This window comes from Chionomys nivalis, chromosome 3 (assembly GCF_950005125.1).
Source record: "Chionomys nivalis chromosome 3, mChiNiv1.1, whole genome shotgun sequence".
Taxonomy (NCBI): domain Eukaryota; kingdom Metazoa; phylum Chordata; class Mammalia; order Rodentia; family Cricetidae; genus Chionomys; species Chionomys nivalis.
The window spans coordinates 39017795-39030755 of NC_080088.1; the positions used below are offsets into that span (position 1 = coordinate 39017795).

Here is a 12961-nt window from a genome sequence, read left to right on the forward strand (position 1 = left end):
TAATTGAGTTCTGAGGTGATTTGTTACACAGAGGTACACACTACTTACCTTATTATGTTATCATTACCTAAGAATGTACATGAGTCATGAAAGAGCTGTATGAATTGGGGATAAACGTTCAAGAGTTGTAAGTCATATATGCCCCCTACACACACACACACAGAGGCTATAATTCTATAAAGAAAAGTAAACAATTCAAGTGTGGCAGACTGCACTTACATTCCCAGAAAGTTGAGGTGGGGAATTAGTTGAGTCTAGAAATTTGAAGCAGGCACAACATAATTTCAATAAGTATGTAAATAAATAAAATCAATCAAAAAAAACTACCATAGACTTCAGTTACTATGACTATACAGATCAGTTCATAAATGTAGTTGTTTTTGATATCAAACATTTGTATCATTTAATGGCTTCATCTATTCTAGAAATACTTCCCCAAATCCCTCAGTTAATCTAACAAATATTTATTGATAATTTGCTATTTGTTATAGAAATAGTATGAATTAAGTATATGTTGTACAACATAAATTACATAATTATATAATCCTGTCTTAATTAGGGTTTCTATTGCTGTGAAGAGACATCATGACCACAGCAGCTCTTAATAAGGAAAACATTTAATTGGGAATATCTTACAATTTCAGATGTTTATCATCATGGTGGAACATGGTGGGATGCAGGCAGACACAGTGCTAGAGAAGGAGCCAAGAGTTCTACATCTGGATCGGCAGGAAGAGAGAGTGACACTGGGCCTGGCTTGAGCTTCTGAAATCCCAAAGCCCACCCACTAGTGACACACTTCTTCCAGCAAGGCCACACCTACCCCAACAAGGCCACACCTCCAACAATGCGACTCCCTATGAGCCTATGGGGGCCATTTTTCATTCAAACCACCATAGACCCCCAAACACCGAATAACAACATTTTTATGTTTTCTATAATTCATGTAAAATACTCTCCTTTAAAAATAAAATTTGGGCTGGAGGGATGGCTCAGAGGTTAAGAACACTGACTGCTCTTCCAGAGGTCCAGAGTTCAATTCCCAGAAACCACCTGATGGCTTACAACCACCTACAATGAGATCTGGTACCCTCTTCTGGCCTGCAGGCATACATGGAAGCAGAACACTGTGTACATAATAAATAAAATATTTTTAAAAAATAAAAATAAAATTTGATTTTATTCAAGGAAAATGTGAAAAATATTGTACCTTCCCTTTAGAATGTGAGGACTGATGCATACATGCAGGCTGGGGACACGCCATCTCACTGGATGATGCTGTGACCGCACAGCATTGTGTACAGGTCACCACTATCTACTCCACCTAAGCACAGCACCAGGCTTATAAATAATTAGAAAAGGACTCTACACCCCTCTGCTCCCAATAAAGAACTGGAAATTAGATGTTATAGTTAAGAGGGAAAATACCGTGAGGAACGTGATGGCACATGATTTCATTATGAAATCTCTAAAACTTGAAAGCTTTATTTTGGGTTTGGTCTGAAGCAGAGATCTAGTATTAGAATTTAATACACTCTACTTGTGATGTCATGCTAATATTTTAAACATGAAACAATCCACATAACTAGAAGGACCTTTTGAATAATGGAAAGAACACACAAAAATATGCAGTCAGCTAGAAAGTGCTCAGCGGGTGGTAAAACCACTGTTATCTCCAGGAAGGAGGCATGTTAGGGGGGATGTGGGAAAACCAGAGCCAGAGCGAAAGCAAGGCCTTCTGATGAGAGGACTCAATGACCAGAGCTGCCCACACTATCTTAGCAGCGCAATCAATAATCTAGCGTGGGATTTGGTTTTTCAGAAGACCAAGCAAGGTATAGGGAGATCTAGAAAATGCTGAGAAAGAACCAAAGGAAGATTAGAAAGGGAAAGACTGATCTACCATGGAAACGTGTGCTAGCTCAGCAGCTTGGATATTAACAACCCAAACACCAGGGCAATGGAGCAGAGGAAGCTATTTAAGAGCGACAACCATAGCATCCTGGTGCTGTGAGGAGCTGACTTCAAAAACATAGGCCTCCAACTGTCATTGGAGGAGATGACATTGGAGGAGATGATTACGAACATCATGGTCTCAAAATGAAGACAGTGCGGAATTTGGAATGGGTAGATGAGAAATGAACAGATGCCCCTGGCGTATTAGTACCAAAGGAAATCATTCCATTAGGCATAAGACGCCATTTACTTTATCGAGCAGTAGCTGTCCTAATTGTGAGCACTGGTGCAAAATAAAACCACTGAGACTCAAGAAGGCACGGTGGCAACACCCTTAACGCTAGCCCTTGAGAGGCAGAGGCAGGTGGATCTTGGAGTCTGAAGCCAGGTCTACAGAGAACGTTTCAGAACAGCCAACAACAAAACAAAACAGAAAGAAAGAAAAGGCAAAGACTCTTTATTCCAAACACTAATTTAAGACGGCAGAGAGCAAACCATTTAAGCAAGCACTGTGCTTGTCTGGAGCTGGGCCTTAGACCTGCACAGGTCAGATGCCTGCATAGCTGGTCTGAACAGACTAAGAACTCTCAAGTTTCCACCTACTCTCACAGAGCGAAGAACTGTTTGAAGATATTAAGTAATATATTTGTGATAGTTTACCACACAGACTAGAACACAGCCACTAATTACAATAAAAATAAACTGCACTTGGAGGCTAGAATCACGTTGACCAGCGGACCATTGCTTGCACGTCACTGTCTGAAACCTCCTGGGATCCATCAGAGAGTCTGTGCAGTAGAAAGATGATCTGACCTTGAGCCACACCTTTTATTGATTGATTGATTGATTGATAATAGTCACCTATAGCTGCATCCTGAGTACAAAGGAATTTTCTGCTATGAAGAACATTACACATCTACTCCAGGCGATAATGTTCAATTTTTTTTTTTTTTTGAGACAAAGTTTCTCTGTAGCTTTTTGGTGCCTATCCTGGAACTAGCTCTTGTAGACCAGGCTGGCCTCCAACTCACAGAGATCCGCCTGCCTCTGCCTCCCAAGTGCTGGGATTAAAGGCGTGCGCCACCACCACCTGGCTTAATGTTCAATTTTTATTGTCTCCTATTTGAAAGGAAAGTCAGCATGTTTGGGTTATAACCGAAACAGCTGGAGCACACTGTTTAAATCATTTTTTAAGTTATGGAGGAGTTTAGGTACCAAAGTATACTTTATGAAACATTATGGGCATCCCTGAAGGTACTGCTCAGCTCCTAAGAATAAAATACTAAGCGTTAGAGTCAGTGCAGAGCCAAACACCTGCCATACTCTCTTCTTGAGAGACTGAGGCACAAAGAACGCTTGAGCCCAAGAGCTCAAGGATACGAGCTTGGAGTCAAGACCAAGCTCGGCAACGCAGCAAAAACCCATCTCTAACAAACAAACACAAGCTGGGCTTGGCGGCACACGGCTTTATCCCTAGCACTCAGGAGGCAGAGGGATCTCTATGAGTTCCAGGCCAGCCTGGTCTATGTAGCAAGTTCTACGCTAGTCAAGGCTACACATAGTAAGACCCTGTCTCAAAGGGGAAAAAAAAGATCCAAACAACAAATGAAACAGAAACTTGCTTTACTTCAAGCTGTTTCTGGTCATTTCTGCCCCATCTAAAATTTAATTGCCTTCCTAGTTTTTCTACACAACACCCCTGCATTTTTCAATGTACATGTATCTATTTCTAATTTATCGATACCAAATATAAACAATGCCATTTGTAGTCTGTTTTGCTCATTTAACATGACATTTCCAGATTTATCTATGTTTTACGTAGTTAACTTCATTGTTGCTCCTAGGACTTCAAAGTATTTCTTCAGGTCTGTCCTGAATATGTAGTGGTCGAGAGTAGCCAAGTGGCTACGGTTTTGGCAATACTGGTTCTGTGGATGAAGCTTGGATGTGGTACAGGGAAGTCCATCTAGGAGGAATCAATATGACAAAATCTGACAGGATAGGAAGGGAAGGGTCTTGATTTTTTGGGGGGGGGGTGTTTCGAGAAGAGTTTCGCCGTGAAACAGTCGAACTCACAGAGATCCACCTGCTTCTTCCTCCGGAGTGCTGGGATTAAAGGCGCCGCGCCACCACTGCCTGGCTCAGTTTCAGGATTCTAACCAGAGTTGATTCTCCTGGCTGTGAAGGCTAGAAGCTATTTATTTATTTACTTGTAGGATAGTTTGATTTACAAATTTTAAGTATTCAGACACAGAGTATGTAGCCCACCTCTGTGTGAATTTGTACTTGCCCTCCTCTCTCCACTAGCTGGGATTCTCTCAATTCTGGTTCACAGTGGCAAGCCAAATAGGAATGCAGACGCTAAGGAGACGCCAAGCCGGATGCTTCACATTCCCAGGGACTCTTCCGAGCCACGCCTTCCAGCCGCGCCCCGCCCCGCCCACTCCAGAGGTCCCGCCCACAAACTTTGTTCCCCTCCCACTTTGCTCGCGGCCCCACGGCATCCTGGGATATGTAGTCTTCCACGCGCTGCGGCCTCCTATAAGCGCCAGGCTCCGCCTTTCGCCCTCGGGACGCGGTGACGTTGCATCTCTCCAGTTCCTCGCCTCCCCAATCTTTCGCTCTGCTGAGCCTCAGTCTCAGACTTCAAAACTCCTTTTACGACACTGAGTCTCAGAGACAGTCTCGGCGCCTGGTCCACTTTTCGGCAAAGTGACGTGGACGTCAACAGCAATGGCGGAAGGAGAAGAGCTTCTGCCACTGTCAACGTCGGGCGGGGACAGCTGGTGAGTGCGAGCCCAGGTTTAATTCCCAGTGGCCCCCTCTCTTCCTGTTCTCCATCCTACCTGTCCCGGAGATGGCGGCTGACCCGGCGTGGAGCCAGGCACCTGTCCTCCTCTGGGTCCCTTGCCCCGCCCCCTCTGTCTCCGGGTCCCCTCTGCCCCTGGGCTCCTGCGGCTGGGACGGAATCCCGGGGACTCCGGGGTCGCCCTGGATCTGCGCCCAAGTCAGGTCCTCCCTCTTGGTCCAGCAGAGAGGGTGGCTTCAACATTGAGTTCGCCTAGTCCCTAGCTAGGGAGTTGGAGTGGGAGCGCTGAGGAGGAAGTTGCTTGATGAAGAGCTCAGCGCATTTGAAACAAGATCTTTGGAAATAACGACCTTTGACAGTGCAGAGGTGGGGAGACACACCCAGCAGGATTCCTCCCACATAGTTCAGATTATTATTATTATTATTTTATTATTATTATTAATCTTGTTCGTCTCGCAACAGTTTGCAACATTTGTCTTTCTCACGTGTTATTTTTCTTCCCATCACTTTCCCCACAACTTGATTCCACAGCTCTGGATGGCGTATTAGACTTTGTTATTGTTTCTGCCAAGCTTTGGCCAGTCTGCCTCTCCGGGACTGTGGGCAGATTTTGCTTTTAAAGGGAATCATGTAGCTCAGGGTTGGCCTCGAACTTTCTGTGTGGCTGAGGATGACTGAACTTGTGATTCTCTTGCTTTCTGCTGCTGGGTTATAGGCAGCATGTATCTTATCCGGTGTATGTAGTGCTGGGATTGAGCCCAGAGTTTCAGGTGTGCTAGGACAAGCATTCTACCAACTGTGATACAAACCCAACCCTTCCAGTACCTTTCGGTAGGTATTTTTTTCCCCACCCAGTGTCATTAATTTTTGGCAAACACTTCTACTTTTGAAGTAGTTTGATTAGTTGATCTAAGTATATTGACTCCATGTAATACTCATGAGTTTATTTTTTTCATTCACGTTGTTTTTTATATCGATCACTGGCACTGTTTGCCTAAACACGATGCAAGGAGTTGGTAGACATAAATGGAACTAGTTGAAAGGGCTAGAGACTACAGTGCTTGAGATGTTCACCTCAGGTAGCAGACATCAGCATGTTAGTGCATGTGTTCTTGAGAGTGTAGGAGGAAAACGTGCATCTTGTTTCTTCGAGTAGCTTATAATGGACTTGGACTGTGACAGGTGCACAAAGTAACAAGGTAAAGTTAATTTCGTTCTTTGAGGTTGTGAATGTAAGCGTTTTGAGAGTTCAAAAGAGGATATGTTACATACATTACAAAAGCTTCATGGAGGCACTGGTGTGTGAGTTAGATCCTGAAGAATTAGTAAGATTTGCCTTAACACTATTTAGAATAATAAGTATAGTGTGAGCTACTGAAGTTAACTTTTTTCCCTTTGCCTCTTTGATAATTAAAAAAAGAGGTAAAACTTTTACAGTATTTTAAAATATATATCCAATATGTTTTTGAACATGCACTCATTATTTGAAAACATAAGTTTTTCACTTATGTATTTTTTGAGGCTGGGTCTCACAGTGTAGCCCTAGCTGGCCTGTGATGGTCTATGTAGCCTTGGCTGGACTCACAGACATCCACTGGCCTCTGCCTCCCGAGTGCTAGGATTAAAGGTGTGCACCACCACACCCAACTTCAGTTTTTAATTTTTACCCATATGAAAAAAGTTCATGTACACTTTACATTTATACCGAATTTCAGTTGTTCTAGCCACATTTCAAATATTAAATACCATACATGGCTAGTGGCTAAATACTAAATAGTGCCGTGCCATTAAGAGAGTAGAGAAATGGCAGGGACATAGGCAAGAAAACTAACGATTTGTCGGAGGGTAATAAACTGCTTGACTTAAGAGAAAGAGAGGTCTATACAATCAGTTAACCCCCTCTCCCGCCGGCTGGAGAGCGGTGCTGGGGAATCAGCCGAGGGCCTTGCACATTATAAACAAGTACGCCACCTATGCTGAGCTGTGTGCCAGCTTAGTGAAAGACCTTAACGCATTATGAAAACCTTTTTTTTTATGGTTTTTCGAGACGGGGTTTCTCTGTGGTTTTGGAGCCTGTCCTGGAACTAGCTCTTGTAGACCAGGCTGGTCTTGAACTCACAGAGATCCGCCTGCCTCTGCCTCCCGAGTGCTGGGATTAAAGGCGCGCGCCACCACCGCCCGGCTGGAAAGCTTTTAAAAACCAGTGATACAGCACTTTCTAGAAAGTGACCTCGCTGGTTATAGAATGAAGTTACAGTTTGGGAAGATTGAGTTGTATTGTAAACTGCCTTTAGTCAGCTGATTGAGGACTGTAGGGCACAGTGTTTTCTGAGTTGAGCCTAAGGAAGTTCTTAGGTTGGGATTCTTATGTGTGTGGTTATGGGCGCGTGTACTCCAGTGGATGGTTGTTAGTGGTCGCACGTATTCTCTTAAAGATCCCTTTACAGTCTGTGCCTTAGTTAGGGTTACCTTTGCTATGATGAAACACCAAGACCAAAGCAACTTGGGGAGGAAAGTGTTTATCTGACTTACACTTCCACATCACAGTCATTGAAGGAAGTCAGGGCAGTGACTCACACAGGGCAGAAACCTGGAGGTAGAAGCTGATGCAGAGGCCATGGAGGGGGGCTGCTTAATTATAGAATCCAGGACCACCAGCCCAGGGATGGCAACACCCACAATAGGCTTAGTCTTCCTGCATCAATCACTAATTAAGAAAATGCCCTATAGGCTTGCCGGTAGCCTGAATTATGGGGGCATTTTCTCAGTTGAGGCTCTCTGCTCTCAGATGATTTGGCTTGTGTCATGTTGACATAGAACTGTCCAGCACAGTCCATGTTTTTGGTGTGGGTTCCCACTTCTCCTTGTTTTATTTCCATGGATGTTTGTTGTGATGTAGTCTCCCTCCATCTCTTCTACCCTTTCTTCTCTCCAGTCCCACTCTTCCCACCAGCTCCCACAGATAAGGAAGACTTTGGCATAGGGAGCCATAGATTAGTAAACCCACTCTTCCTTGCATGCTTGGTAAATGGGATTGTTACAGAATGGTTTTGAGTTCAGCGTCATGTTTTAATTTTAACTGTGTCACGTGTAAGGCTTTCCAAAGTTTATCGTCCATATTGCCACCAAACCCATCCTTATGACTACGATCAAACTAGACTGGCTATGATGGCTTACTCCTAATCCCAGCATTATTCCCTCAGGCCGGGACAGGGGAATTCAAGGCTAACCTGAGCTACACAGTACATTTTAGTACTATGGGCTGCAGAGTAAGACCCTGTCTCAAAAACCACAGAGCGCGAACTAGCCAGAGTGAGAGGAAGACAGGGGTGAAAGGGAAGAAAAGGGGAGGACAGGAAGGAGGAGGAAGGGGGAAGGAGGAGAAGGAAGAGAGGAAAGAAAAACCTCAGACTCTGTCCCCAAGGAATTTATGATCTAGATCAGAAGGCACATTTAAGAACATCAACTCCAGTGGGCCTGGCTGGGCACGTCTTTAATCCCAGCCCTTGGGAGGCAGAGGCAAGTGGATCTCTTTGAGTTTGAGGCAAGCCTGGTCTACAGAGCAAGTTCCAGGATAGCCAGGGCTACACAGAGAAACCCTGTCCTGATAAACCAAAAAAAAAAAAAGTCTCTTTCTACCATGTGCGTTCCGGTTATTGGACACAGGCAATCAGACTTGGCAGAAAGCACATTAACTGCTGAGATGTCTCACTTATTGCTTCATAGATAGTGAACTTCTCAAGATAGCTCAGGAAATGTTGTTGGATGAATGCATATGATTGAGTGCAGATATTTGTGTAACCATGATCAGTGCATACCAAGCTATCGTTTCATATACGTTTCCTAATGTTTATGTTCCTTTGAGCTAATTGCTGACTGGTATAAGCCTCATTCCTTTTGGAAAGCAAGGTGATCTGTTTAAGCTTCCTACCCCTCTAGAACTGCAATGATGGAAGCTCAGAGTGTGGTGAAATCCCTCCCAAGATTTCTATAACTTTAGATGATTTCATTTTATCACATAAATTGATTTAAAGTTAATTTTAGTTAATTACAAAACTAGTCTAGAATTTGAATAGAGAAAACCAAAATTAAATTATTCTTCTCTTTTTGTTTTTTTTGAGATAAGGTTTCTCTGTGTACCAAACAGTGTTGGCTGTCCTAGAACTTGCTTTGTAGACCAGATTAGCTTCAAACTCAGAGATCCATCTTCTGCTTCCTGAGTGCTGGGATTAAAGGTGTGCACCACCACCCAACTTGTATGCTTTTATTTTCTGAGCAATTCTTTCTTGAATACTCCTCAGAAGAGATCCAAATCTACAACCAAACTATTTTTCTTGTAATTATATGATTGTTGGCATTCTGAACTTAATGTAAAAATCTTATTCAATAAACACTTTAATTCTTGAGTTTAAATGTGTTCCTGAGTTCTTCAAGTATTAAACTTTTGAGTTGTAAAAGAATCAGTTGTATAAAGAAACTTGTCTAATGTAATGTGTAGTGGACAGCCAGTTTATGAAGAGGACAGCTTAGGGCAGAGCTGCTGCACTATGCTTAGCAGAGCATTTCTGCTACACAGTGGTGTCAGCTAAAGACAATACCCGCCCTTGCATAGCAGAAAGCAAACTCGTTCAGTGAAGCATTCATGGCCTGACAAATATCCACTCAGTACTGTTTATATTAAAGCGGCTGGCTCAAGTTTTTTTTTGGGGGGGGGTGGAGGGAGTAATAAAGCCGGAGCTGTTCATTGTAGTGCTGTGTTCTGGTTGCTTTAATTCATCATCTTGTCAGAAGGAATGATACAGATAGTGCCACAGTGTGAGGCCAGTTGTTCAGATGTGAGCCTGTGAGAAAGTATTCAGATTCAAACCATACCAGGTGATATTTAAGAAATTTAGCAAGGAAAGTAAGCAATGTTTCCAAGCATTTGTATGGAGCCTTCCCTGCTGCATTCCCTGTGCATGCACAGGTGAGGTGCGTATCACAGCAGCTCTTTGAGACAGGAAGCTTAGATTACTGTTACTGCCTTCTTGGAGGAGAGGGAATGGACTTGGAGGTCAAAAGGCAAATCCTGTTAATGAAAGATGTGTACTTAATTAATATCTTCTGTAAGCCCTGGGTTCTTTCTAATACTGACTGCATTTGTGTTATATATTTCACATATTTTTAAAGAGATTCCTAAAGAAAGCCCTCATAAAAATGTGGTTCAAATATTGAATTGGCTGTGTTTTGTGAAGTACAGTATTCAGAGATGCGCATTATTGAGCATATATGTGTGTCCACATCTGTGAGCTGTGTACATCACTACCTCTCTTATATCCATGGGAAGAAATAGTTCATGATTGACAATGAGGAGAAACTTACGTATATTTATATGTAATCTTTTATTTCATAATATTATATTCTCATATTCCTGCCCCAAATCACAGGGTTTTTGTTTGTGTTTTTAATCTTAAGGTATGGTTACCTACATCATCTAAATAATCATCATATAATGTATTTATATTATACTGTATGTTAATATAATAAGTAATCTATCATATATTAAAAGATTAGTTTATTATTTGTGGTAATATTTAGGACATGTATGAAATTTTTCTGTTTTGATAACCTTAACAACTCAGCAGTTTTCCATTGCTTCACTTCATTGGTGGAGAAATAACTTACTTGCTTTAAATGCAAAGGAAGCTGTGTGTTATTTCCCCTGTAAAGAGTGTGTGTGTGTGTGTGTGTGTATGTGTGTGTGTAGGACAGAGGACAGCTTTGTGGAGTTGGCTCTCTCCTTCCTCCTTCTCGTGGGTGCTGTGGTTGAACTCGGGTCAGCAGGCACCAGCAACCATCCTACGTGCTGTGTCATCTCGCTGACCCTTTCCTTTGTTTCGAAGGATGGAAGTTTTAGAAATGCTCCTTAGAAAAATGTACCCTCATGAATGTGCAGGCGAATACCAGAACTCCTTTTTGGTTTGTGACAGGGTCTGGGCTGACCTAGAACCCAGTGTGTAGACCAGGCTACAAACTGGCATTGAGTTTGTGGCAGTCCTCCTACCTTGGTCCTAGGATAATGTGGGAACTATCATATCGAGCGAATACCAGAACTTCTTGAGGTTTGTTTTGTAAATTCCATCAAGATTTAACAACCAACATGAAGATACGTGAAAGCCTCTTTTATCAAGTAAATCTTAATCAGTCCTTGGAATCCAGTTTTTTTTTTTTTTGAGACAGGGTTTCTCTGTAGCTTTGGAGCCTGTCCTGGAACTCCCTTTGTAGACCAGGCTGGCCTCGAACTCACAGAGATCCGCCTGCCTCTGCCTCCCAAGTGCTGGGATTAAAGGCGTGCGCCACCACCGCCCGGCTCGAGACTGGGTTTCTCTGTGGTTTTGGAGCCTGTCCTGGAACTAGCTCTTGTAGACCAGACTGGTCTCGAACTCACAGAGATCCGCCTGCCTCTGCCTCCCAAGTGCTGGGATTAAAGGCGTGCGCTACCACCGCCAGCCAGGCGGAATCCAGTTTTAAAAAGTAAATCTGGCAGCCGGGCGGTGGTGGCGCACGCCTTTAATCCCAGCACTTGGGAGGCAGAGGCAGGCGGATCTCTGTGAGTTCGAGACCAGCCTGGTCTACAAGAGCTAGTTCCAGGACCCAGGACAGGCTCCAAAACCACAGAGAAACCCTGTCTCGAAAAAACCAAAAAAAAAGTAAATCTGGCATATATGTTCGCCGAAGTAGGATTTTTTTTTTCAACCAGCAAAGTACTTTTGGGAAACACTGCCCAGATGTTGCAAAATGATCACTTTTCCCCTTTAGTCTGTTTTTTCTAAGTCAGTGTTTTTAAGAAAGTTAATATTATTGTTGTTGTTTGTTTGTTTGTTTTTAGTTGTTGTACTTTGGGGTAAATTTATAATGGAGCCGGGTGTGGTGGTACAAGCTTTTAATCCCAGCACTCAGGAGGCAGAAGCAGAAGATCTTTGTAATTTGAGGCCAGCCTGGTCTACAAAATGAGTTCTAGGATAGCTAGGGATGTTACACAAAGAAACCCTTTCCTGAAAAACCAAAAAGAAAAAGAAGAAATATGTAACAGCTATAGATAATGTCTCTGACAGACTTTGCCATTTTCATCCCGTTCTTTATTTTAAGCAAATACTTTTTTAATTCCCAAGTAAATTGTTTTGACTGCAGACATATTTCTCGTGGAAAGTGGGCTGGTGAGATGGCTCAGCAGGTAAAGATGTTTGCTGCCAAGCCTGACTACCTGAGTTTGGTCACCAGGATCTTTGTGGTGGAGGGAGAAAACTACCCTGAAAGTTGTCCTGTTGCCTCTGCATATGTGCTGTGGCATGTGCACGTGTTCACATACAATGTGCTGTATCATGTGCACGTGTTCACATACAATGTGCTGTGGCATGTGCACGTGCTCACATACAATGTGCTGTATCATGTGCACATGTTCACATATAATGTGCTGTGACATGTGCAGATGTTCACATACAATGTTCTGTATCATGTGCACGAGCTCACATACAATGTGCTGTGGCGTGTGCATAGGCTCACATACAATGTGCTGTGGCATGTGCATGAGCTCATATACAATGTACTGTGACATGTGCAGATGTTCACATACAATGTGCTGTGGCATGTGCATGTGCTCACATACAATGTGCTGTGGCGTGTGCATGAGCTCACATACAATGTGCTGTATTATGTGCCTGTGCTCACATACAAGTAAATAGTAACTAAATGCAGAGGTGACTAGGAAGGTGCTGAGGACTTCTGTCTTGAGGAAGCGGGGGGGGGGAGGAAGTTAGCAGTTGGAGGTTACTGTTCCCATGGAGAAGCTCTTCAGTTTTGTCTGGAAAGCCTTGCAGTGAACACAACTCAGCTTCACACATGCAACTGTTGGAAGTTTCTCCCCCAGTGGTAGCTCCTTGAGTCCTTAGGAGACCAAGGGCTGCCATGGGTACCATTTGCTACAGCTTGATCTTCATAGCTTATGGATTAGAAAGGAAGTCTTAAAAAAAAAGAGTTATCAGCATTTATTCAATTTATAGTTAATTTTAACATTTACAGAACTGAATTTCTGTGATCTCTGTATCCTTTTGCTGTTGGCTGTCTGACCAAAAGAAGTTCATTTAACATCTTTACTTGATACAGGGTTCTGGTTAACACACCTATTCTGAAAAGGATTGTATTATATGATAAGAGAAT

The 12961-nt window shown here is 43.0% G+C and overlaps 1 protein-coding gene across 2 annotated transcripts in view; it reads left to right on the forward strand.

Moving 5' to 3' along the window:
- Positions 1–4549: 4549 nt before the first annotated feature.
- Positions 4550–12961, forward strand: part of Tbc1d23 (TBC1 domain family member 23) — a 59988-nt gene continuing 51576 nt past the window's right edge. For both annotated transcript variants that reach the window (XM_057765481.1, XM_057765483.1), the window contains exon 1: positions 4550–4742. In XM_057765481.1, the coding sequence (XP_057621464.1) occupies positions 4690–4742 (53 nt within the window). In that variant the 5' untranslated portion in view covers positions 4550–4689. The remainder of the gene's footprint in view (positions 4743–12961) is intronic.